The sequence below is a fragment of the Amia ocellicauda genome, chromosome 14 (assembly GCF_036373705.1).
Source record: "Amia ocellicauda isolate fAmiCal2 chromosome 14, fAmiCal2.hap1, whole genome shotgun sequence".
Taxonomy (NCBI): domain Eukaryota; kingdom Metazoa; phylum Chordata; class Actinopteri; order Amiiformes; family Amiidae; genus Amia; species Amia ocellicauda.
In genome coordinates this window covers 9975672-9998833 of record NC_089863.1, presented here as the reverse complement: position 1 = coordinate 9998833, position 23162 = coordinate 9975672, and the positions used below count along the sequence as shown (strand labels likewise).

General features: G+C 49.3%; 1 protein-coding gene across 4 annotated transcripts; it reads left to right on the top strand.

Annotated features, from left to right (window-relative positions):
• The first annotated feature begins 9909 nt into the window (after positions 1-9909).
• Positions 9910-22877, top strand: slc12a6 (solute carrier family 12 member 6). 4 transcript variants are annotated; one of them, XM_066722930.1, is made up of 24 exons: positions 9910-12196; positions 13192-13286; positions 13497-13625; positions 13771-13917; positions 14025-14079; positions 14232-14362; positions 15077-15306; positions 15391-15602; positions 15794-15952; positions 16059-16157; positions 16375-16432; positions 16527-16701; positions 16905-17023; positions 17354-17452; positions 17796-17915; positions 18207-18311; positions 18385-18553; positions 18684-18879; positions 19005-19174; positions 19318-19449; positions 19767-19874; positions 20828-21087; positions 21275-21408; positions 21575-22877. In XM_066722930.1, exons 1-24 carry the CDS (start codon positions 11974-11976, stop codon positions 21664-21666), a joined length of 3417 nt encoding a protein of 1138 aa, XP_066579027.1. In that variant the 5' UTR covers positions 9910-11973; the 3' UTR covers positions 21667-22877. The 4 variants fall into 4 exon arrangements, with proteins under 4 accessions (XP_066579027.1, XP_066579026.1, XP_066579029.1 ...); XM_066722929.1 differs by having other exon boundaries at positions 19767-19886; XM_066722932.1 differs by lacking the exon at positions 9910-12196 and adding an exon at positions 12844-12971 and having other exon boundaries at positions 19767-19886.
• The last annotated feature ends 285 nt before the right edge of the window (positions 22878-23162 follow it).

Here is a 23162-nt window from a genome sequence, read left to right as displayed (position 1 = left end):
TCTGTGGTCCTCTCTCTCCCTTTGCCTCTGCCTCTCTTCCTTGATCCCTCCCTCTCTCTCACTCCCTCTCTCTCTGCGGTTCTCTCCTCTTCCTCCTCCCTCTCCATCATTTCATCTCTCTCTGTGGTTGACGTTACTTCTTTCTCCCTTCTATCCTCAGCTTTTCTGTCTCTTCGTGTCTTTATCTCCTTCCCCGTTTCTGTCTCTCTCTCTTTCCCTCTCTCTGTTGATCCCTCTGTCTCTCTCCCTCTCATTCTTGCTTTCTCTCCCCCTCTTGTAATCACCCCTTCTCTCTCTGTGGTCCTCTCTCTCTCTTTGGCTCTGCCTGTCTGCCTTGCTCCCTCCTTCTGCCTCACTCCTTCCCCCTTTGTGCTTCTCTCCGCCCCTCTCGCTCCCTCTCTCTCTCTGCTTCTCTCCTCCCTCTCTCCCTGTACTTTGGACCTTCTTGCTAAGCAGGAAGCAGCAGACGAGGAGGCGCCCTGGGCTGCTAAAGGAGTGGAGTCCCCGCCCCCCTTGCCTTTCTCATCCAATGAGGGCTGGGGTCGGCGCCGGGAGGGTGTGGCCTCGGAACCCGTGCTGTCCCCTGATTGGCTGCCTGGACGGCAACGTGTTTTTATTTGAGGCACTGTAGTATTTTCTGAACGCCTGTGATTAGAAAATGGCAATAATAATCATAATAAAATAATAATAATACAGCATATACAAAAGTTATATGTTCAGACATAGTTTACCGGCTTATTACCTTACCACTACACCACTGCTGAAGAGTGAGAATTAATACAGTGAGGGAAAAAGTATTTGATCCCCTGCTGATTTTGTACGTTTGCCCACTGACAAAGAAATGATCAGTCTATAATTTTAATGGTAGGTGTATTTTAACAGTGAGAGACAGAATAACAACAAAAAAATCCAGAAAAACGCATTTCAAAAAAGTTATAAATTGATTTGCATGTTAATGAGGGAAATAAGTATTTGACCCCTTCGACTTAGTACTTGGTGGCAAAACCCTTGTTGGCAATCACAGAGGTCAGACGTTTCTTGGAGTTGGCCACCAGGTTTGCACACATCTCAGGAGGGATTTTGTCCCACTCCTCCACACTTGTCACCTTCTCACCAAGCTGCTTGGCGATGGTCTTGTAGGCCATTCCAGCCTTGTGTAGGTCTACACTCTTGTCCCTGACATCCTTGGACAGCTCTTTGGTCTTGGCCGTGGTGGAGAGTTTGGAATCTGATTGATTGATTGCTTCTGTGGACAGGTGTCTTTTAAACAGGTAACGAGCTGAGATTAGGAGAGTCCCTTTAAGAGAGTGCTCCTAATCTCAGCTCGTTACCTGTATAAAAGACACCTGGGAGCCAGAAATCTTGCTGATTGATAGGGGATCAAATACTTATTTCCCTCATTAACATGCAAATCATTGTATAACTTTTTTGAAATGCGTTTTTCTGGATTTTTTTGTTGTTATTCTGTCTCTCCCTGTTAAAATACACCTACCATTAAAATTATAGACTGATCATTTCTTTGTCAGTGGGCAAACGTACAAAATCAGCAGGGGATCAAACACTTTTTCCCTCACTGTATTAGTTTACCTGGTCTAGCGCTATGTGCCGTGTTATAGGTCAGTGGTTCTCAGTACAGATCCTGGAGGACCCCCTACCACCCGAGCTCTCAATTAATTGAACCCTGAATTGAACCAATAATGTCATAAATCAGAGTCTTTTCATTATTTTAAAGTTATATTAAGTATTGAATTGTATAAATAACTTATTAAAGAACCAACTCTTTAATTACACAATTTAAAAAGTCATATCTAAGCAGATTGTTACTTCAATTAAGGTTCAATTAACCAGCAGGACCAGGGTTGAGAAACACCGTTATAGGGCAAGCCTACGTGATTAGTCTTGTTGGGAATAATTCCTCTTGCATAACGGCGTAGGAATACCCTGTATGCAAGAGGAGCGCTAGGGCACCTTGCGTGTAATTGTGGGAGTCAATTAATCAATTAAGTCCCTGCTGAAGCATACGTTATTGTATATGTATTGGTTTATGTGGGTTGTGTGGCGTGGGGACAGGTGGCTACCGGCAGGGGGTGCTGGAGCCGGCGCCCTGTGTGTGGAAGTCAGGTTTACAGCGTTTATACAGTCCAGTGAGTAAATGAAACCCCTGTGGAAGAGAAGCGAGTGATCGGCGGCCTCTTTCCACTATACTGCATTTATCTCACTTAGCATCGTCGGAAATGTCCAATCTGTTACAATCTATCAATCTGCCATGTAACAGAAAAGGGCCAAGCAACCTACTGCGCATGACTGGGAATAACTACTGATAATAACGCGTCTGTCAATAAAAACTGACAGGAGTTAATAATAATGTTAATTTAATAAAGATGAAATTATGATCACTTTAAATAAAACGTTTGAATGTAGGGAATGGGCACAGATATGTCGCCTATCTGTTTCGTAAACGTAAAAAGCTGAAACAGAAAAACAATACCAACAACAACAACAATAATAGATACTTAAGCCCCGTATATAGTCTACTAATGTCATTAAAAGTTAAAAGTAGTAGTAGACATAGTGTAGGCCTGCACTCTCTCTCTCCCTGCCTCTCCTTGCCTGTCTCTCCTCATATCGGTGTGTCCGGCTCTCCCTCCGTCTGTCCGTCTGTCTCTCCCTGTGTGTCCGTCTCTCTGTATGTGTGTCTGTCTGTCTGTCTCTCCCTGTGTGTCCGTCTCTCTGTATGTGTGTCTGTCCGTCTGTCTCTCCCTGTGTGTCCGTCTCTCTGTATGTGTGTCTGTCTGTCTGTCTCTCCCTGTGTGTCCGTCTCTCTGTATGTGTGTCTGTCCGTCTGTCTCTCCCTGTGTGTCCGTCTCTCTGTATGTGTGTCTGTCCGTCCGTCTCTCCCTGTGTCCGTCTCTCCGTGTGTGTCTGTCTGTCTCTCCCTGTGTGTCCGTCTCTCTGTATGTGTGTCTGTCCGTCTGTCTCTCCCTGTGTGTCCGTTTCTCCGTATGTGTGTCTGTCCGTCTCTCCCTGTGTCCGTCTCTCCCTGTGTGTCCGTCTCTCCCTGTGTCCGTCTCTCCGTGTGTGTCTGTCTGTCTCTCCCTGTGTGTCCGTCTCTCTGTATGTGTGTCTGTCCGTCTGTCTCTCCCTGTGTGTCCGTTTCTCCGTATGTGTGTCTGTCCGTCTCTCCCTGTGTCCGTCTCTCCCTGTGTCCGTCTCTCCCTGTGTGTCCGTCTCTCCCTGTGTCCGTCTCTCCGTGTGTGTCTGTCTGTCTCTCCCTGTGTGTCCGTCTCTCTGTATGTGTGTCTGTCCGTCTCTCCGTGTGTGTCTGTCTGTCTGTCTCTCCCTGTGTGTCCGTCTCTCTGTATGTGTGTCTGTCCGTCTCTCCGTGTGTGTCTGTCTGTCTGTCTCTCCCTGTGTGTCCGTCTCTCTGTATGTGTGTCTGTCCGTCTCTCCGTGTGTGTCTGTCCGTCTCTCCCTGTGTGTCCGTCTCTCTGTATGTGTGTCTGTCCGTCCGTCTCTCCCTGTGTGTCCGTCTCTCCCTGTGTGTCCGTCTCTCTGTATGTGTGTCTGTCCGTCTCTCCGTGTGTGTGTCTGTCTGTCTGTCTCTCCCTGTCTGTCCGTCTCTCCCTGTGTGTCTGTCTGTCTGTCTCTCCCTGTGTGTCCGTCTCTCTGTATGTGTGTCTGTCCGTCTCTCCCTGTGTGTCCGTCTCTCCGTGTGTGTCTGTCTGTCTCTCCCTGTGTGTCCGTCTCTCCGTGCTGTTGTGTCGGTTTGTGATTATTTTTCAAATTCAAACGCGCACCACGCACGTCCTGCTCCAGCGCGTCTGGACGGACACACATTAACAACAGTAACCGCAACCACAGCCCTCTGTGCATATGTGATTGAAAGGGTCTCATTCTGCGTGGTAAGATCACTGCCTGGACACATCAGTCTTGGCATGATCAACTAATGCCAGACCAAACAAATGCCATATGGGACTACAGTGTGCCAGTCAGTCAGTGAGTGTACTCAATCACAGAAGTGTGGAAGAATCAAACTCAGGTATATAGACATAATGTATGCATGCCATGTGTCATGAAACACTTAATTTCATATGCAACATAATTTCATATAATATGTATCCGTAATTGAGAGTTAACTTTCGTACAATAAATAAAGCTGTTTTCAAACATGTCTAAATAAGACCAGTATGCCAGACTTTCTCAGTGGAATGTGAAATGTCAGTCCCAAGAATGTGTTATAAATTATATATAATATAATATATATAGTCACATATTGAAATTTACAGCAAAGGTCTTTTTAGTTCTTCAATCATTACAGCAGGGGTTTTCAAACCGGTCCTGCAGTACCCCCTGCCCTGCTGGTTGTTGTTATTGAATGGTAATTTGCTTTGTCAGCTCAATTAAGGGTTCAATTAATAAGTTAAGACCTCAGCTGGAACAAAAACCAGCAGGGCAGGGGGAACTCCAGGACCGGTTTGAAAACCCCTGCATTACAGCATATGACACTAGACAAGTAAGAATCTCTCAGGGTTGATTTTTAATCCTTTCTCTCTGTCAGCTCCTGTGACTCTACCCATCACAGCGCACCCTGCACTCTCCCAATCAGAGGATCTGACCAGTGTCTTCGACTAGTATCTTATCGTTAGAAAGACAGTTGGGATGCCAATCTGTACCAGGGTCTCTTACAGCACCAGTGTTTCCTAATGCTCAGGAATACCGGAAAACTGCCCTTGCTTTTGAATGATATGTTTGTTTGACTTCCTGACTCTCAAACACTTTTCTGCAACCAGCTCTCTATGATTTGAGAAGAAACCTGTCATTGCAAGTTGGTTATCGATGTGTTTATGCTGTGGCTGGCACAAACGATCAATGCATTTTTATTCGCAGTGCAGCCCCAGAGCGCTTTACACATTGATATACACACAACAAAACAAATAAACAAGCACACAAATAATCCATACAAAAATGTTAAAATGAACTAAAATAATAAAGTGAGGGTGAGTCGAACTGGGAAGGGTGCATGCAGTCTGTGTCTCATTCACGTCCCTCACACAGCTGCGCAGCTTGGCCAAAGCCGAGCCCATCCGGGAGAAGAAACGCTGGGTTCGCTTTCTCCTGGATCTCTTCTTCTACTTGGCCATGGGCGCTACTGCATCTGAAACACAGAAGGCGTGTTACCTTTTCCTCTTCCACCTTTCTCAAGACTAACCAGTTACGAGTGTATAAAAAAGAAAAGCATCTTATTGAGAAAATAGTCATTTGTGAGCTTTGCAAGGATTAAAAGTGCCCGTGAAAGTAACATGCATGAATCCAACTCTCTCCTCTATAAACCATCACAAAGATCTCTGTATTTTCCATGAATCTATTCCCCTACCCCAAAGACTGCAATACATGAGATTAACCAGCGATGAAGAAGAGAAGAAGAGTCTGCACAGTCCAGCGTGTCCTGCCCGGAGAAATGGGGAAGGAGTGTCTTTATCCTGATTGTTCAAGCTCAGGATGTGAGAATATCTCCACTGACTTTCATCTTCAGCTTAAACTGATTCTGTACAATAACTGACCGGTGTACATATGGGGAAAAATAAGTCATTGTTTTACTAATTAGTGTACAGAAATAAATTAAACTAATTTAGCACCCTAATTCACAATATTCCAGAGTTTCAAACAGCCGCCTAATACTGCACTGCCTGTGTGTAGTTGTGTAGTGGATCATTAGTCAATGACATCAATATTTTATGCAGTAGGACTTGTAAACTGTGTACTCATTCTAATAAAAATATCCAATACTATTAATAAATAATTGATGTGCACGAATAAAAAGTTGTAATTACTTATTAACTAGGATCAATACATAAGTAGGAAATCAAGTGTATAATTGTATAGATATGCACACATTTCTTTTGTATTTTTACTTACCCCACATGTTATAATACACGCTTGTGAACTAATAAGGACAAAACTGAAAAAAGGCTAGACTAAATCAAAATGTTCACACCCCCTCGACTCGCCATATGCGACAGTTCTCTGGGACACATTGTGTAATTGTAGGAAGGTCCCTGCTAATTTAAGTCCTTTTTGATGCTTTTTTATTGGGTTATCTGCACCACACCCAATATTTGTTCTGGAGCTTGATATTAGTTTAGTTTACCCGATCACAGTAACTCATGACTATACCTGTATGTTCTCTTACAGAACAGATAAATAAATACACGCTTCTGTGAACCATAATGAAAATGTATAATTACATCATAGACAGAACTGAGGTATATTAATGTATTTACCATGAACAAGGGAAATACAAGTACACATAGTTTTGGTGGTTCTACAGTTTGTTTATCAGAGAGTGAATATTTGATTTTATATTATAATAATTAGTTAAACTTATTTATGTATGTACCTTACAGTAACAAGAGGTTTTGGGAAGACTACAAACACATGACAAGGGAAAACTACACATCCCGGCATGCTGTTCGTGAACACATGCTGGAGAGCGGAAGTGCGTCTTGTGTTACACGTTAGAGACAGGAAGAGGACAGCAATCTCAAAACACGTGGCTCTGCTCTGTCGCCTTGCGTCCAGCTCCTCGCTTTGCAATTGGGAAAAGAGACGGAGAGACATCGACGCCGAACTGCTTCACATTAAACATATTGTTAAAAGTCTTATTTCTGCTTGTGTTTGGACTCGAGGGAAGCGCCGCCATGTTTTTGCAGTTTTACCTGAACGAGAATGGGGACAGAGTTTACACGCTGAAGGTAAGGCCTCTGCAATCAGATCTCATCTCACTGATGCTATTATTAATATTAGTGTGGTGTAAGAGGGAGAATATGTAGTAGTAGTAACTTTATTTTGAGTTGTGGTTGTAGTAGCAATTACCGTTATCCTTGTAGTAGCAGCAGTCTTAGAGCTTCAATAGTAGTAATGTTACATTGTATTTATAACGCACTGTTCTCATACCCAGAGCGCTACAAGTCAAGCAAAAGTTAAGACCGACACTAAAAACATACGGCTATTAGTAGTAGTGGTATTAGTGTGGTAAAAGTAGCAACAATGTAGCAAAAAAGTCAGTGTGTCTGTATTAACCCTCTCTCTCTCAGTGCAGTGTTAATGTGCTGTAGTGTTCAGTGTGTCTGTATTAACCCTCTCTCTCAGTGCAGTGTTAATGTGCTGTAGTGTTCAGTCAGTGTGTCTGTATTAACCCTCTCTCTCTCAGTGCAGTGTTAATGTGCTGTAGTGTTCAGTGTGTCTGTATTAACCCTCTCTCTCTCAGTGCAGTGTTAATGTGCTGTAGTGTTCAGTCAGTGTCTGTATTAACCCTCTCTCTCTCAGTGCAGTGTTAATGTGCTGTAGTGTTCAGTGTGTCTGTATTAACCCTCTCTCTCTCAGTGCAGTGTTAATGTGCTGTAGTGTTCAGTGTGTCTGTATTAACCCTCTCTCTCAGTGCAGTGTTAATGTGCTGTAGTGTTCAGTCAGTGTGTCTGTATTAACCCTCTCTCTCTCAGTGCAGTGTTAATGTGCTGTAGTGTTCAGTGTGTCTGTATTAACCCTCTCTCTCTCAGTGCAGTGTTAATGTGCTGTAGTGTTCAGTCAGTGTCTGTATTAACCCTCTCTCTCTCAGTGCAGTGTTAATGTGCTGTAGTGTTCAGTGTGTCTGTATTAACCCTCTCTCTCTCAGTGCAGTGTTAATGTGCTGTAGTGTTCAGTGTGTCTGTATTAACCCTCTCTCAGTGCAGTGTTAATGTGCTGTAGTGTTCAGTCAGTGTGTCTGTATTAACCCTCTCTCTCTCAGTGCAGTGTTAATGTGCTGTAGTGTTCAGTCAGTCAGTGTGTCTGTATTAACCCTCTCTCTCTCAGTGCAGTGTTAATGTGCTGTAGTGTTCAGTCAGTGTCTGTATTAACCCTCTCTCTCTCAGTGCAGTGTTAATGTGCTGTAGTGTTCAGTGTGTCTGTATTAACCCTCTCTCTCAGTGCAGTGTTAATGTGCTGTAGTGTTCAGTCAGTGTGTCTGTATTAACCCTCTCTCTCTCAGTGCAGTGTTAATGTGCTGTAGTGTCCAGTCTGTGTCTGTATTAACCCTCTCTCTCTCTGCAGTGTTAATGTGCTGTAGTGTTCAGTCAGTCAGTGTGTCTGTATTAACCCTCTCTCTCTCAGTGCAGTGTTAATGTGCTGTAGTGTTCAGTGTGTCTGTATTAACCCTCTCTCTCAGTGCAGTGTTAATGTGCTGTAGTGTTCAGTCAGTGTGTCTGTATTAACCCTCTCTCTCTCAGTGCAGTGTTAATGTGCTGTAGTGTTCAGTCAGTGTGTCTGTATTAACCCTCTCTCTCTCAGTGCAGTGTTAATGTGCTGTAGTGTTCAGTCAGTCAGTGTGTCTGTATTAACCCTCTCTCTCTCAGTGCAGTGTTAATGTGCTGTAGTGTTCAGTGTGTCTGTATTAACCCTCTCTCAGTGCAGTGTTAATGTGCTGTAGTGTTCAGTGTGTCTGTATTAACCCTCTCTCTCAGTGCAGTGTTAATGTGCTGTAGTGTTCAGTCACTGTGTCTGTATTAACCCTCACTCTCAGTGCAGTGTTAATGTGCTGTAGTGTTCAGTCAGTCAGTGTGTCTGTATTAACCCTCTCTCTCTCAGTGCAGTGTTAATGTGCTGTAGTGTTCAGTCAGTGTGTCTGTATTAACCCTCTCTCTCTCAGTGCAGTGTTAATGTGCTGTAGTGTTCAGTCAGTGTGTCTGTATTAACCCTCTCTCTCTCAGTGCAGTGTTAATGTGCTGTAGTGTTCAGTCAGTCAGTGTGTCTGTATTAACCCTCTCTCTCTCAGTGCAGTGTTAATGTGCTGTAGTGTTCAGTCAGTGTGTCTGTATTAACCCTCTCTCTCAGTGCAGTGTTAATGTGCTGTAGTGTTCAGTCAGTCAGTGTGTCTGTATTAACCCTCTCTCTCTCTCTCACTCTCTATCTCAGAAGCTGGACCTGACAGGTCAGCCCACCAGCTCGGCCCACCCGGCCCGGTTCTCCCCGGATGATAAGTTCTCCCGGCACCGGGTCACCGTCAAGAAGCGCTTCGGACTCCTGCTCACCCAGCAGCCCCGGCCCGTCCTGTAGCATGGCCTGGCTCTGACCCGACCTGAAATCATCCGCACTGTCTCCTGGACTCACAGCCCATTCCGGCCCAGTTCTGACACCAACACGGACTTACTGTAAAATGGCAACCTCAACTTTGTGTCACCCAGCTACACCAATAACACACACACAGCAGTCGGTGTACTAGCTGTGTTCAGTGGGATCACACTGCTGCCATTTTGTGTACAGTCTCTGTTTATTTTTAATTTTTTGAGTTGTTGTACTGTTTGCATTGTACAGATTCCTGTGTCATTGTCACCTGTGGATCTGCAGCAATAAATGTGTTTCTGGAACTTGGCCTTGATCTCTGTGTCCCCCTGGCTCTGTCGGGTTGAGTCTCAGTCTCTCTCTCCGTCTCATATCCACACACACACGTGTACAAACACGCAGGCTCATGCTGAACGAGATGCACACATGGAACATGACAACAAAGGTGAGTGTGTCCTGTCCATTTCCCAGCATGCTCCTCTCCCCGCCTCCTGTTTCGTTCTTGGTGTGTGGTGAGCGGGTGCCGGAGCAGCAGGTTTCTAGTGGGGGTCCACGGACATCACACATTGTCCTCGAACTCCTGTTGTCTGTGTTGTGTGCGCAACGTATCTGTATATATCTTCGCCTCCGAGCTGGCTGATGCACATGTATCGGCAGAGAGGCGTGTTGAAGGTGTGGACTTCTATTCAGGTGTTCCTGTGTTTGATGTGTAACGATGCGGGGTACGCTCTGGAACAAAACTCCATCTCCCATGATGCACCCGTCTCTTTCCCCTTCAACGCATGCGCGCCACGCAGAGGCGCAAGCGAGAGGAGAACCGAGGCGGGGCCAGCGGTGTCGCACGCACAGCGGAGCGGGGAAGCGCTGACCGGGGCTCGGACATCTATTATAAGGGGACCCGGGAGGAGACCTTACTCCACACGGAGAACTGACGCACAGACACCCGCAGCCCAGGACGGGATTCACGGGTGGGGGGTAGTAGCTATGTCCTTTCTCCTCGCTGTGTTGGTGTAGCTAGACCGGTAGACGTGCGTGACACCACTGCTACCACAGGATAACCTTTTGTTGGTGGTGGGGTTGGGACGGGACGGGACGGGACGGGGGCTGCTGTGCGTGTTTGCGTGTCTGTGCGTGCGGTGCGCTTCCCGACCCCTGGGCGCGCGACTCCCGCACACGTGTGCTGGGCTCGGGCGGTGCGGGGCTCTGCGGTCCTGATCGGCCACCGGGACCGGATAGGACAGGGAGTTAGGTGGGGTGGGACACACACCGGGGATAAGCATCCGTGACTCCACTGCAAGACACGGCCGACTAATACGGCTTAGGACAGCTTCTAGAAATACACCGCCTCTCCATCGAGAGTCTGCGTCGTGCATCTCTACCTGTCTGTCGCTCCCTCTCTCTTTCTGCACTTTGTGCATGCCGAGCTACCTGTCCTGCATCAGCCTGTCTTTACGCACCTTGCAATGAATTAGCCAGAATAGCTGTCTGTCTACCTAGCTCTCTAGACGTGTTGTCCGTCTCTCCTTTTATACGCGACGTAGCTGCTGAAAATCCTGCCTCACGCCTCCGCACCTCACAACAACACCAAACTGGCCCGAACCGCTCTTGGGTAATTATTGCACCGAGAGAGAGAGAGAGAGAGGGAGAGAGCTGCAGGCACGGTCAGTATTTAAACATCTACCCGGGTTAAACCGCACCATCTCCTAGGGTCCAGAACATGCCAAAAATGACATTGCCAATACAACAGCAGCAGTATAATATTAATAATACGTGCACCTAAAGTATGTGTGTATGCGTGTCTCCTGCGCCTAAAAAGGGATTTAATATTAATCGCCTGTTCTTTCTGTACGTGAAGTAATGGTGATTCGGAGATATATACTGCATTAGTATAGATGCATACTAATACACCCGTGGGTATTGTTTTGCGCTGTATTATTTCTTAACATTATAACTTTACAAAACAGTACATTCCGTTAGTGGGATTCGAGGGCCAACATTCAATACTGCAATAACATACGTTTGTTTGCCTTGAAGGTTATTTTTAAGTTTATTATTTATTATTATTAATATAATAACTTATTGAAATGAAGCGTGTCCAGTCGTATTATTATGAAAGCCAAGCAGACCTTCAGTATTATGATGTTTGTGATCATGTGACTTTGCAGACTTGGATTATTTCTCTATGTAATGGACATTAGCCTACTTAGTACAGTGCAGTACTATTTTGAAGGAGCATGTATGTACGCCTAAATATTGAACTCTATTTTAAACTCTGAAATTGGATCAAATTCCACATTTCAAACCCAAAATCAACCCACTTCCTGGTGTCTGTTGTTGGAGATAATATCTCGGAGGAACAATATGAACAGCAGCCGGCGATAACTTTGGGGCCTACTCCCAATCACGAGGCACACGCATCCTGCCCTGCGGTTTGACTGCATTGTTGTGCAAACGGGGAGCTTTTGGGGTATTCAGGCAACATACATATCAAAACAACGCGTTTCACAAGTGAGACATTTTTCTCTCTTAAGATAATATCAAAACAAGTATGAGACATACCGTCCAATTCACACAGACACAGAGGGCTGCACGGGCACAGCCGAATATTAATACAGAACACTGACAAAAGAGGGGAGAGAGAGAGAGAGAGAAGTTAATATATGACAAAAGGGAAAACAAGAAAACGTCGAGAGGCGAGAAAAAGCAGAAGGGAAACTTAAAGGTCAGAAGGAAAAAACAACCAAGAAACTGAAACAAAAAGAGTCACAGACGAGGAGAGAGGGAAGAAATACGTTATTTTTCATTGAAAAATACATCGAAAGGAGGGAATAAAACAGTCTCAACCACCAAGGACCAAGCAAGACAACGACTAGAGCCATGTCGTCGGTGCGCTTCACGGTCACCCCGACCAAGGCCGAGGATCTCCCGGGCGTGTCGGACACCTCCCCGGACGTCAGCTCCCGCTCCAGCTCCAGGGTCCGCTTCGGCTCCCGGGAGAGCGTCAGCCGCAGCGAGCCGCTCAGCGAGGGCTCTGGGGCCGTCACCACCTCGGTCGGGACCACGGGGGCGGACACGCCGGACCGCAGCGCCACCGAGCACGGTAAGACTGTCCAGCCGCATCTCAGAGTCTGACTTCATCCCCCCCACACACACACACACCCTGTGGTTTAACTTATGAATACCCAGAATTGTCTTTTGGTTCTGTTCTCACTTCAGTCACTACAAGACAAACACCTCAGTTGCAACTGCGATTCTGAATGACATCACCAATGACATCATCACACAATGACATCAGACTGACACACACACACACACACCACACTAATATACAATAGAGACACACACCAGACTACTCACAGTTCAGACACACCTTAATACACACACGTCCTCATGCTAAATTACCACATGCGCAATAGACCCCCTTCCCCCCTCTCCCTACCTCTCTCTCCAGAAGTGAGGGAGGAGATGAAGGGAGGAGACACTTAATTCTCCCACACATGACCAGGCCATGGATGAGAGAGAGAGAGAGAACTGGCAGTTCCTGTTTTGAGAGATGAGAGGGGGTAGGGATTAAGGGAGACCGGCAGAAGAAGTGAGGAGAGAGAGGGAAAGAACATAGTGAAGGAGAGGGTGAGTGAGTGAGTGAGGGAGGGAGGGAGGGAGGGAGGGATAGAGGATAGAGAGTGAGCGAGAGAGGGTGAGGGAGGGAGATAGAAGGAGAAGAGGGTGAGGGAGGGAGAGAGATGGAGAGGGGTGGGGGAGTGTGTTATTTCGGTGTGGTCTGGCAGGACGAGTGAATCTCGACAAACAAGTCTAGGGTCAAGACACAACTTTATTTTAACTCCAGATACAACTGTGGCTTCTGCTTCGGCACGGTATGAGCTTACAACAAACAGCTGAGGGTGAGGGTGTGCGGGTGTATATTTCACACAGATCTTTACACGGCTAAAGCTGTGTTGTTGCTGGCGGTCAGGGGACATGGTGGTGTCGCTTTGGCCCTGTGGCAGTTTGTGATCTGCTGCGATCACAGCGCGGCCTCTGTGTCTCTCTCAGAGCAGTGTCAATGTCCTGTATTAATCTCTCTCTCTCTCTCAGGTGATGGTCATATGAAGCTGTCCAGTGTTTACATGAACAACTCACACGCCATCGACGATGACGACTTCTTTGACAGAAACCTGGCTCTGTTCGAGGTGTGTGTGTGTACTAGTGCGAGTGAGCGAGTTAGTGTGTGTGAATGTGAGTCTGTCTGATTGTGTTTGAGTGTTGAATGTGTGTTAATGCACTGCCCCTCCTTTCACCCCTCAATTCCTGCTGTATCTAATTCTCCCTCTCCCTCCCTGTCTCTTCACCCCTTAAATTTATCTCCTTCACTCTCTCTCTCTCTCCCTCTCTCTCTGCAGGAGGAGATGGACACTCGGCCCAAAGTCTCCTCGCTCCTCAACAGGCTGGCCAACTACACCAACCTGACCCAGGGCGCCAAGGAGCACGAGGAGGCCGAGAGCATCGGGGACAAGAGGAAGCCCTGCAAGGTGCCTGCGCCGCACCTCACTGCGTCACTGACACCAGCACACTGACGCCCGGTGGCCGGAGGAGGGCACTGCACCGACACGCTCTGTAAACGCACTAACCCCCTGTCCCTCTTCCTCTCTCCTCTCTGCCCCCTCCCTGCCGCAGGCTCCTCAGATGGGCACGTTCATGGGGGTGTACCTGCCCTGCCTGCAGAATATCTTCGGGGTCATCCTGTTCCTGCGTCTGCCCTGGGTGGTGGGCACGGCTGGGGTGCTGCAGGCGCTGTGCATCGTCTTCATCTGCTGCTGCTGTGTACGTGCCCCGGACAGGACGACACACTGACTGACTGACTGACTGATTGACACAGATTAATTCACTAACAGACTGACAGTGGTAATGACTCTCTCTCTCTCTCTCAGACCATGCTGACTGCTATCTCAATGAGTGCCATCGCTACTAATGGAGTTGTGCCAGGTAAGACTCAATCCCCACTCTCTCTTCCTCTGTCTCCCTCCCTCCCTCGCTCTCTCTGTGCAGTTTTAATATGCTGCAGTATCCAGTCAGATAGTGAGTGAGACTCTATTCATCTCTTTCCCCTCTCTCTCTCTCTCTCTCCCTCTGTGCAGCGGGCGGCTCATACTTCATGATCTCGCGCTCGCTGGGGCCGGAGTTCGGGGGCGCCGTGGGGCTGTGCTTCTACCTGGGCACCACCTTCGCCGCTGCCATGTACATCCTGGGGGCCATCGAGATCTTCCTGGTCAGACACTCTCCCTCTGTCCTTCTCTCCCTCTCTCCCTTCTCACTCGACATCTACGTCTCTCGCTCTTCTTTCATCTCTCTTTCTCCCCCATCTCCCTCTTTCTCTCCTTTCACTCAACATCCATCTCTCCCTTTCTCCTTCCTCTCCCTCTCTCTCCTTTCACTCGACATCTCCGTCTCTCCCTCTTTCTCCTTCCTCTCCCTCTCTCTCCTTTCACTCGACATCTCCGTCTCTCCCTTTCTCCCCCTCTCCCTCTCTCCTTTCACTTGACATCTCCGTCTCTCCCTCTTTCTCCTTTCCCTCTCTCCCTCTTTCTCCTTCCTCTTCCTCTCCCTCTCTTTTCACACGACATCTCGGCCTCTCGCTCTTTCTTCTTCTTTCTCCTCCCTCTCCCTTGCTTTCTCTTTATCTCCATCGCTTGCTCTTTCCTCATCACTCTTCCTCTTCCTCTCCCTCTCTCCTCACTCGACATCTCAGTCTCTCGCTTTTTTCATCTCTCCCTCTCTCTCCCTCTTCCTCCCTCTCCTAACACTCGACATCTGTTTCTCTATGGCTCATTCTCTCTCTCTCTCTCTCTCTCTCTCCTCAAAATTGTATCATCTATAGCATGTCTACTGCTTGTTGTATTGTAACAATGGCAATAATAATCATAATAAATTAATAATCATAAAATCCTTCGACCCCCTCCTCCTCTTCCACCCCTCTCCCCAGATGTACATTGCCCCCGGGGCGGCCATCTTCCCCTCGGGCGAGGTGGAGTCGGTGCTGAACAACATGCGTGTGTACGGCTCCGTGTTCCTGCTGCTGCTCGCACTGCTCGTGTTCGTGGGCGTCAAGTATGTCAACAAGCTGGCCTCCGTGTTCCTGGCCTGCGTCATCGTGTCCGTGCTATCCATCTACACCGGCGCCCTCGTCTCCGCCTTCCAGCCCCCGGACTTCCCGTGAGCACCGCGTGTGTGTGTGTGTGTGTGAGAGAGAGAGTATAAAATGTTATGCATCATTGTGTAACCCCCTCTCTCTCTCAGAGTGTGCATGCTGGGGAACAGGACTCTGTCCCGCCACGAGTTTGACATGTGCAGTAAGACGCAGCTGGTCGGCAACCTGACTGTGACGTCGCGGCTGTGGGACCTGTTCTGCGAGAGGGCGGAGCTCAACGCCACCTGCGACCCCTACTTCGCCCTGGCCAACCTCAGCCGTGTGCAGGGCATCCCCGGGCTGGCCAGCGGGGTCATGGCAGGTACTGCTGTAACACGATCACAAATACAGTCGGCACGGAGGCAAAGGTCATAGTATCTCAGGGCTGGTATCACAGTAACAGTGACATTATCCCAGGTCACAAATACACAACCTGCTCACAAACACAGTAACAGCATCCCCTCCCTCTCTCCCTCTCTGCCTCCCTCTCTCTCTCTCTCTCTCTCTCCGTAGAGAATATCTGGAGCTCGTATCTCTCTAAGGGGGCGGTGCTGGAGAAGGCGTCCCTCCCCTCCCCCGAGGTGCAGGGCCGTCTGCACAGGCACTATGTCTTCGTGGACATCACCACCTCCTTCACGCTGCTGGTGGGGATCTTCTTCCCCTCGGTGACAGGTAGCCACCGGACCGTACTGTCGTGTGTCAGTCAGTCAGTGTGTCAGTCAGTGTCAATGTCTGTGCCTGTATTAACTCCCTCCCCCTCTCTCTCTCTCTCTCTCAGGTATCATGGCCGGCTCCAATCGGTCAGGTGACCTGAAGGACGCCCAGCGGTCCATCCCCATCGGCACCATCCTGGCCATCCTCACCACCTCCCTCGTCTGTATCCTTGAACACACTCCCTCCATCCCCGCCAGCTCCCTCTTTCGTGTCCTGTAACACACTGCTGCCCCCCCATCCCTCTCTCTCTCTATCCCCTCCCTTTTTTGCAACATCCCAGTCACTCAGTATTTGTTCTGATGGTGGAAGTAATAGTATTTTTGTTGTCATTATGATTATGATCGTTAGTGTTGTTGTTTTCCTGACCGGTTGTGTGTCAGACCTCAGTAATGTGGTTCTGTTCGGCGCCTGCATTGAAGGCGTTCTGCTGAGAGACAAGTGAGTCACACAACACCTGTCTGTCTGTCTGTCTCTCTGTGTTGCCCCCTGTCCAGGTATTTTGACCCCTGTCCTGTGTGGCGACTCTTTGCAGGTTCGGTGACTCAGTGAAGGGTAACCTGGTGGTGGGGACACTGTCCTGGCCCTCCCCCTGGGTGATCGTGATTGGCTCATTCTTCTCGACGTGCGGCGCCGGCCTCCAATCCCTGACCGGCGCCCCCAGGCTGCTGCAGGCCATCGCCAAGGACAACATCATCCCCTTCCTCAGAGTGAGTCTCTCCCTCTCTCCCTCCCTCTAGCGCTCTCTCTCTCACTGCCCCTCTCTCTCTCAATCCATCTCCCCACCTCCCTCTGTGTCTCTCTGTCTCTCTCCTTTTCTCTTCCCCTCTCTCTATCACTCCATCTCTGTATCTCCCAACCTATCTCTGTCTCTATCGCTCTGCCTCTCTCTTTATCACTCTCTCTCTCTCAGGTGTTTGGTCATGGGAAGGCGAACGGGGAGCCGACCTGGGCGCTGCTGTTGACCGCGCTGATCGCAGAGCTGGGCATCCTGATCGCATCCCTGGACCTGGTGGCCCCCATACTGTCCATGTGAGTGTGTGTGTGTTTGTCTCTGCATTAGCCTTCTCTCTCTCCGTCTCTCTCTCTCTCTCTCTCTCTCTCTCTCTCTCTCTCTCTCTGTGCAGTGTGTGCCTATATTAACCCTCTCCCTCTCTCCATCTCTCTCTCTCTCTCTGTCTCTCAAGGTCTCTCCGTCTCTCTCTCTGTGCAGTGTGTGCATGTATTAACCCTCTCCCTCTCTCCATCAAGGTCTCTCAGTCTCTCTCTCTGTGCAGTGTCTGTATTAATCCTCTCTCTCCATCTCTTTCTCCCTCCCTCTCCGTCAGTGCATAACTGTACTAACCCCACCTCTGTCCGCAGGTTCTTCCTCATGTGTTACCTGTTTGTCAATCTGGCCTGCGCCCTGCAGACACTGCTGAGGACCCCCAACTGGAGACCCCGCTTCTCCTACTACCACTGGTACACAACACACGGCCTGATGCACATTATTAAACACGCTCGGCAACACACACAGCATATAAGACTGTATCAGACTGGATAGGATCCTTGGATCACTCAGTTATTAATGGACACCAAACGAGCACGATGGGTCGAATGGCCTCCTCTCGTTTGTAAACTTTCTTATGTTCTTATGTTTCTTATAAGTATTGCGCTTCTATTTTGTAAGTCACCCTGGATAAGGGCGTCTGCTAAGAAATAAGTAATAACACACTCTCTCTATAACACACTCAGTGTAATATATACTCAGTGTGTAGCAGCCCCTCCCCTCACCTCTCTCTCTCTCTCTCTCTCTCTCTTTTAGGAGTCTGTCATTTCTGGGCATGAGTATCTGCCTCGCTCTGATGTTCATTTCGTCATGGTACTACGCCATCGTCGCCATGGTGATCGCTGGAATGATCTACAAGTACATCGAGTACCACGGGTAGGTTGCTGCGGTAACAGTAACACATGCGTTCGTCAGTTTGAGATGCCTGTGCGTAATCGTGTGTGTGTGTGTGTTACGATGCGTGACGTGCTTCACTGCCTTGTGTTTGTGCGTCATGTTACACTGCTATGCTGTATTGCAGTATGTGTGTTGTGTGTAACAATGTCACATTACAGTGTGTCATGTTACACTGTGTTGTGTTGCAGTGTGTGTAAGTGTGTTGAAGTGTCTGTTGTATTACACTGAGCTGTATGTGTTACAGTGTGTGCTTTGTGTGCTGTGTTGCAGGGCCGAGAAAGAGTGGGGCGACGGCATCCGGGGGCTGTCTCTCAGTGCTGCGCGCTATGCACTGCTGCGCCTGGAGGAGGGACCCCCCCACACCAAGAACTGGAGGTACGTCAGCGCGGCGGTGAGTGCGGCGGTCAGTCGGTGTCTGCGACTTAACTCCCCGTCTCTCCCCCCGCAGACCGCAACTGCTGGTGCTGGTGAAGCTGGACGAGGACCTGCACGTGAAGAGCCCCCGCCTGCTGACCCTGGCCTCGCAGCTCAAGGCCGGCAAGGGGCTGACCCTGGTGGGCACCGCCCTCGTGGGCAACTTCCTGGAGAGCTACGGAGAGGCGCTGGCAGCAGAGCAGGTGAGGGATGGGGCGGAGTAGAGTCGCCACCCTCGAATGTACAGCCGGTGTGGCAGTCAGTCATAGTGTTTACCCCCTCTCTCTCTCTCTCTCTCTCTCTCTCTCTCTCTCTCTCTCCCTCTCTCCTCAGACCCTGCGGCACCTCATGGAGCAGGAGCGGGTGAAGGGCTTCTGCCAGTGCGTGGTGGCCCAGCGGGCGCGTGAGGGCATCTGCCACCTGATCCAGAGCAGCGGGCTTGGTGGCCTGCAGCACAACACCGTGGTCATGGGCTGGCCCAGCGCCTGGAGGCAGAGCGAGGACCCCCGCTCCTGGAAGACCTTCATCCGTGAGAGGCTGGGGCAGGGACGGGGTGGGAGGGGAGGAGAGGGGTTCAAGGAGCGGGTGGGAGAGGGGTCTTCTCTCACGTCTGTGTGAGGGGTGTTAACGGGTCCCTGTTTCTCCCTCACTCAGACACGGTGCGGGTGACGACCACGGCCCACCTGGCCCTACTGGTGCCCAAGAACATCTCCCTGTTCCCCAGTAACAGCGAGCCGTGTGCCGAGGGCTCCATCGACGTGTGGTGGATCGTCCACGATGGCGGCATGCTGATGCTGCTGCCCTTCCTGCTGCGCCAGCACAAGGTCCCGCTGCCCCCTCATTGACCCCTGACTGTACTCTGACTGATCCTTGATTGCCCTGTGATTGATCTTTTATTGACCTCTGATTGACCCCTGATCCTGCTCTCTGCCCCTCCCTCTCTCTCCTCCTTCCCTCCCTCCCTCAGGTGTGGAGGAAGTGTCGGATGCGTATCTTCACAGTGGCCCAGCTGGAGGACAACTCCATCCAGATGAAGAAAGACCTGGCCACCTTCCTGTACCACCTGCGCATCGAGGCCGAGGTCGAGGTCGTTGAGATGGTCAGTGTCCCAGTGTGTCAGTGACCCAGTGTCCGGTGTGTCCTAATGTGTCCCAGTGTGTCTCAGTGTCCCAGTATGTCTCAGTTGTTAGCGTGCCATTGTTTCAGTGTGTTGGTGTTCCAGGGTGTCAGTGTTTCAGTATCCCAGTGTGTCTGTGTGCCATTGTTCCAGTGTGCTAATTGTGTTGGTGCCCCAGTGTCCCCCAGTGTATCAAGGGCCTCTAGACCTTTGTTTGTGTGTGTGTGTGTGTGTATAACATAAATGGTTGTAAATATACAGATTTTTAAATTCAGTAATTAACTCCCCCTCCCCCTCAGCATGACAGTGACATCAGTGCGTACACGTACGAGCGCACCCTGATGATGGAGCAGCGCTGCCAGATGCTGAGACAGATGAGGCTGTCCAAGTCTGACCGCGAGAAAGAGGTGCGTCCATCTGTACGTACATCTGCCCTTTTGTGTGTTTTGGTGTGTGTGTTTCTGTTGTGGTCTCGGTCTCTGTCCCTGTCTCTGTGTGTGTTGATGTCAGTTGAGTAAAGTGTCTCTCTCCCCGTAGCGAGTGCGCTGGAGTTTCGATGACGTAAGTGAATCTGTAGATTACCCCCCCATGTCAAGTCATCAGCTGATTAATTAGAGTGATGCCGGACACTAGCTAGAGTAACGAGGCAGCAGATACTGAGACGGGGCCAGACTGCGTGCTGCTGCCAGTGACGCTTGTCCTAAAACAGACGCCCCCAGTCTGTCTATCTCTGTGGCGTGGTTTTAATCTGGGCTGCTACTCAGGCCAAGTGTCGGTACAGTAGTGTCTGTGTATCCATGTAGTACATGTGTAGCAGTGCAGGACTGTCAGTGTATTATTGTAGTAGTAGTAGTGTCACTGTATTGGTGCAGTAGCAAGATAGTGTATCAGTGTAGTAGGCTAGTAGTACAGTAGTATCAGTGGCGTTGTGCAGTAGTAGTAAAGTAGTATTATTGTAGTGCCAGTTGAGTAGTTCAGTAGTATCAGTGTAGTAGTTTGTCTGTTAGTGTACTGGTGTAGTAGTTCAGTAGTTTCAGTGTAGTAGTTGTCAGTATTAGTGTACTGGTGTAGAAGCTAATTGGTAATAGTGTAGTGTATCAGTGGAGTATTTCATTAGTATCAGTGGAGTAGTGTCAGTGTGTGTTTTGTAGGTAATCTTCTCTCCCAGAGGCAGGGCGCTCAGAGCACGCAGCCACCCCCAGCACCACAGAGCCCACCAGGTACAGAGAGAGGGATGGAGGGAGAGAAGGAAACCAAGTGACTAAGTGGGGGCGGGGGTGTAGAGGTAATGAATCAGAATCAATCAATTATTAAAATTGTGTCTATTTCCCCCCTCTCTCTCTCTCTCTCTCTCTCTCAGGCTCAATTAGTGAAGGACCGGAACTCAATGTTGCGTCTGACCAGCATCGGCTCCGATGACGACGACGACACAGACGGCGGGGGCTTGGGGGGCGGCGGGGGGGGCAGCGGGGGACTTGGAGTGGGGTCGACGTCGGAGCATCGCGTCCACATGACCTGGACCAAGGAGAGGTCGCAGGGCGTGGGTCAGAGGTCGCAGTGGAGGGGTCAGCCAGGCTGCAGCACGCCAGAGGGGTTCAGAGACATGCTGAACATCAGACCGTGAGTAGAGAGAGAGAGAGAGATGGAGGGAGAGGGGTCTGACTGCCTGAGATGCACTGTACTCGGAGTGTGTGTATTCATGTACTGTGTGGTGTGTGTCGTTCGTGTGTTATTAGCGTGAAGCTGGTAGAATGTGTTGTCAGAGTGTGGTCTGCTGTGCTCTGAGCGTGTGCTTGGCGTGTTGCAGGGACCAGTCTAATGTGCGGCGCATGCACACGGCTGTGAAGCTGAATGAGGTCATCGTCAACAAGTCCCACGATGCCCGGCTGGTGTTGCTCAACATGCCGGGGCCCCCCCGCAACCCGGAGGGCGACGAGAACTGTATCCTGCACTGGGCCACTCTCTCCCTGTCCATCTCTCTCTCTTTCTGTGTATCAGTTATTCCCTCTCTCTCTCTCTCTCTCTCTCTCTGTCTTTCCATCAGTTATTCCATCTCTCTCTCTCTGTCTGTCCATCAGTGTTATTCCTTCACTCATCTCTCTCTCAGACATGGAATTCCTGGAGGTCCTGACCGAGGGGCTGGAGCGCGTCCTATTGGTCAGGGGCGGGGGCAGCGAGGTCATCACCATCTACTCCTGATCGCCGGGGGCTACGCAGTGAGCAGCCAATCACAGGCCGCCGGGCAGGGAGCACCTGAGAGGGGGAGGGAGCAGAGAGGGGCGTGGCAACTCCAGACAGGAGGCAACATCCTGGGACTCTCTTTGGCTGCGTGTCTCAGATAGACCCCTTGCACGTGAAGCAGTGCTCCGCACTGACTATCCGCCATCTTTGTAGGGGGTGTCGTAAAATGGGCGACACCAAGGGCTCTGCTAATGCTTTGAGTGTGTGTATGTGTGTTTACATCCCAAAAGATGTATTATATTAAAATGCAGACGGATATCTAGATTAGTACCCCGCTCTCCCACCATCAGTTGGCAGTGACCCGGTAATCGTAAAACACACGGCCTGTACCATTTCCAACTGCGAAACGGGGTGGGGAGGGCGGGGAGATCACTGTACAGTTAGCCCATAGCATCACAGACATGCTGCTTGTAGAGTTTCCCCCAGTACTGGACTGAACTGCAGAGTGGACTCTGACTGGACCATGCCGCTGCGGAGTTACGGACTGTCCGGGACACTGTAACTTGTGCTGGCATGTGTGTGTGTGTGTGTGTGTGTCTGCGCACTAGTTTTATGTTCTGATCCCCAATCAGCTGCAACCCATAATGTGAAGATGAGTCAGATTATCTTGGCTGTACACTTACGTATAGTACATTGTAGTACAGCGCATTGAAGTGAAGTACAGTGCTCTACAGTAAAAGTGCAGTACAGTGCAATAAAGTACAGTACAGTGTTTCACAGTTTTATTTTGTTGATGCTGTAGTGGTAAGGGCAGTTACAGGGACCTCTGTCAGTGCTGATACAGCAGCACCTCCCGGAGTAATCATACTGTACTGCAAGGTATTATACTGTACGATCTGGTACTGTTTGATACTGCATTTTATTCTACTGTACTGTATTATATAGGGACCTAGGGGTATAGTATGTAGTACTACAATGTATTGACTCTATAATAACTGTATAGGGACTGGTGTGTGGGTTATCCTGAATGCAACTCAGGGTTGGTGGGGGGGGGGGTCTGTGGTTCTGATTGGTGGCTGTGTGCGGAGGGGGGATGGTGTCAGCGCTGAACTGCACTGTCCATCTGTGTGTACATGTCTGTCTGTCTGTCTGTCCATACATAAATCTGCTGGCGAGGAGCTGGAATTGTATTTTAAAATGAGAAACGAGTAAAAACGCTTTTAAAAGAACCACAGGAGTCTGTCTCTCTCTGTCACTTTTCTCCTCCCGCTCACCACATTCAAGCTCTCCCTTTTCCCCCAATTCCTTTATTTAATAATAATGTGGCTGACTGATATAGATACACAGACAGTCAGATATACACTGACAGCAACCTAGCTAGATGAGTAGAGAGCAGACGTCTATATAGATAGGTCATAAATGATGGTGCGTAAATTGGGCTCAGTTACACCTAAGGGCCACACACTAAGGCAAGAATGCGGAAAAAAGCAACAATATTAACCTGGCCCTCCATA

What these genes read in the sequence shown, in the direction of transcription:
- slc12a6 (XM_066722929.1), top strand. Translation starts at nt 11,974, where the DNA reads ATGTCGTCGGTGCGCTTCACGGTCACCCCGACCAAGGCCGAGGATCTC. An exon ending in GGCCAGCGGGGTCATGGCAG is followed by an intron (nt 15,603 to 15,793) that starts GTACTGCTGTAA and finishes CTCTCTCCGTAG; the next exon opens with AGAATATCTGGAGCTCGTAT. An exon ending in GTGGCCCCCATACTGTCCAT is followed by an intron (nt 17,024 to 17,353) that starts GTGAGTGTGTGT and finishes CTCTGTCCGCAG; the next exon opens with GTTCTTCCTCATGTGTTACC.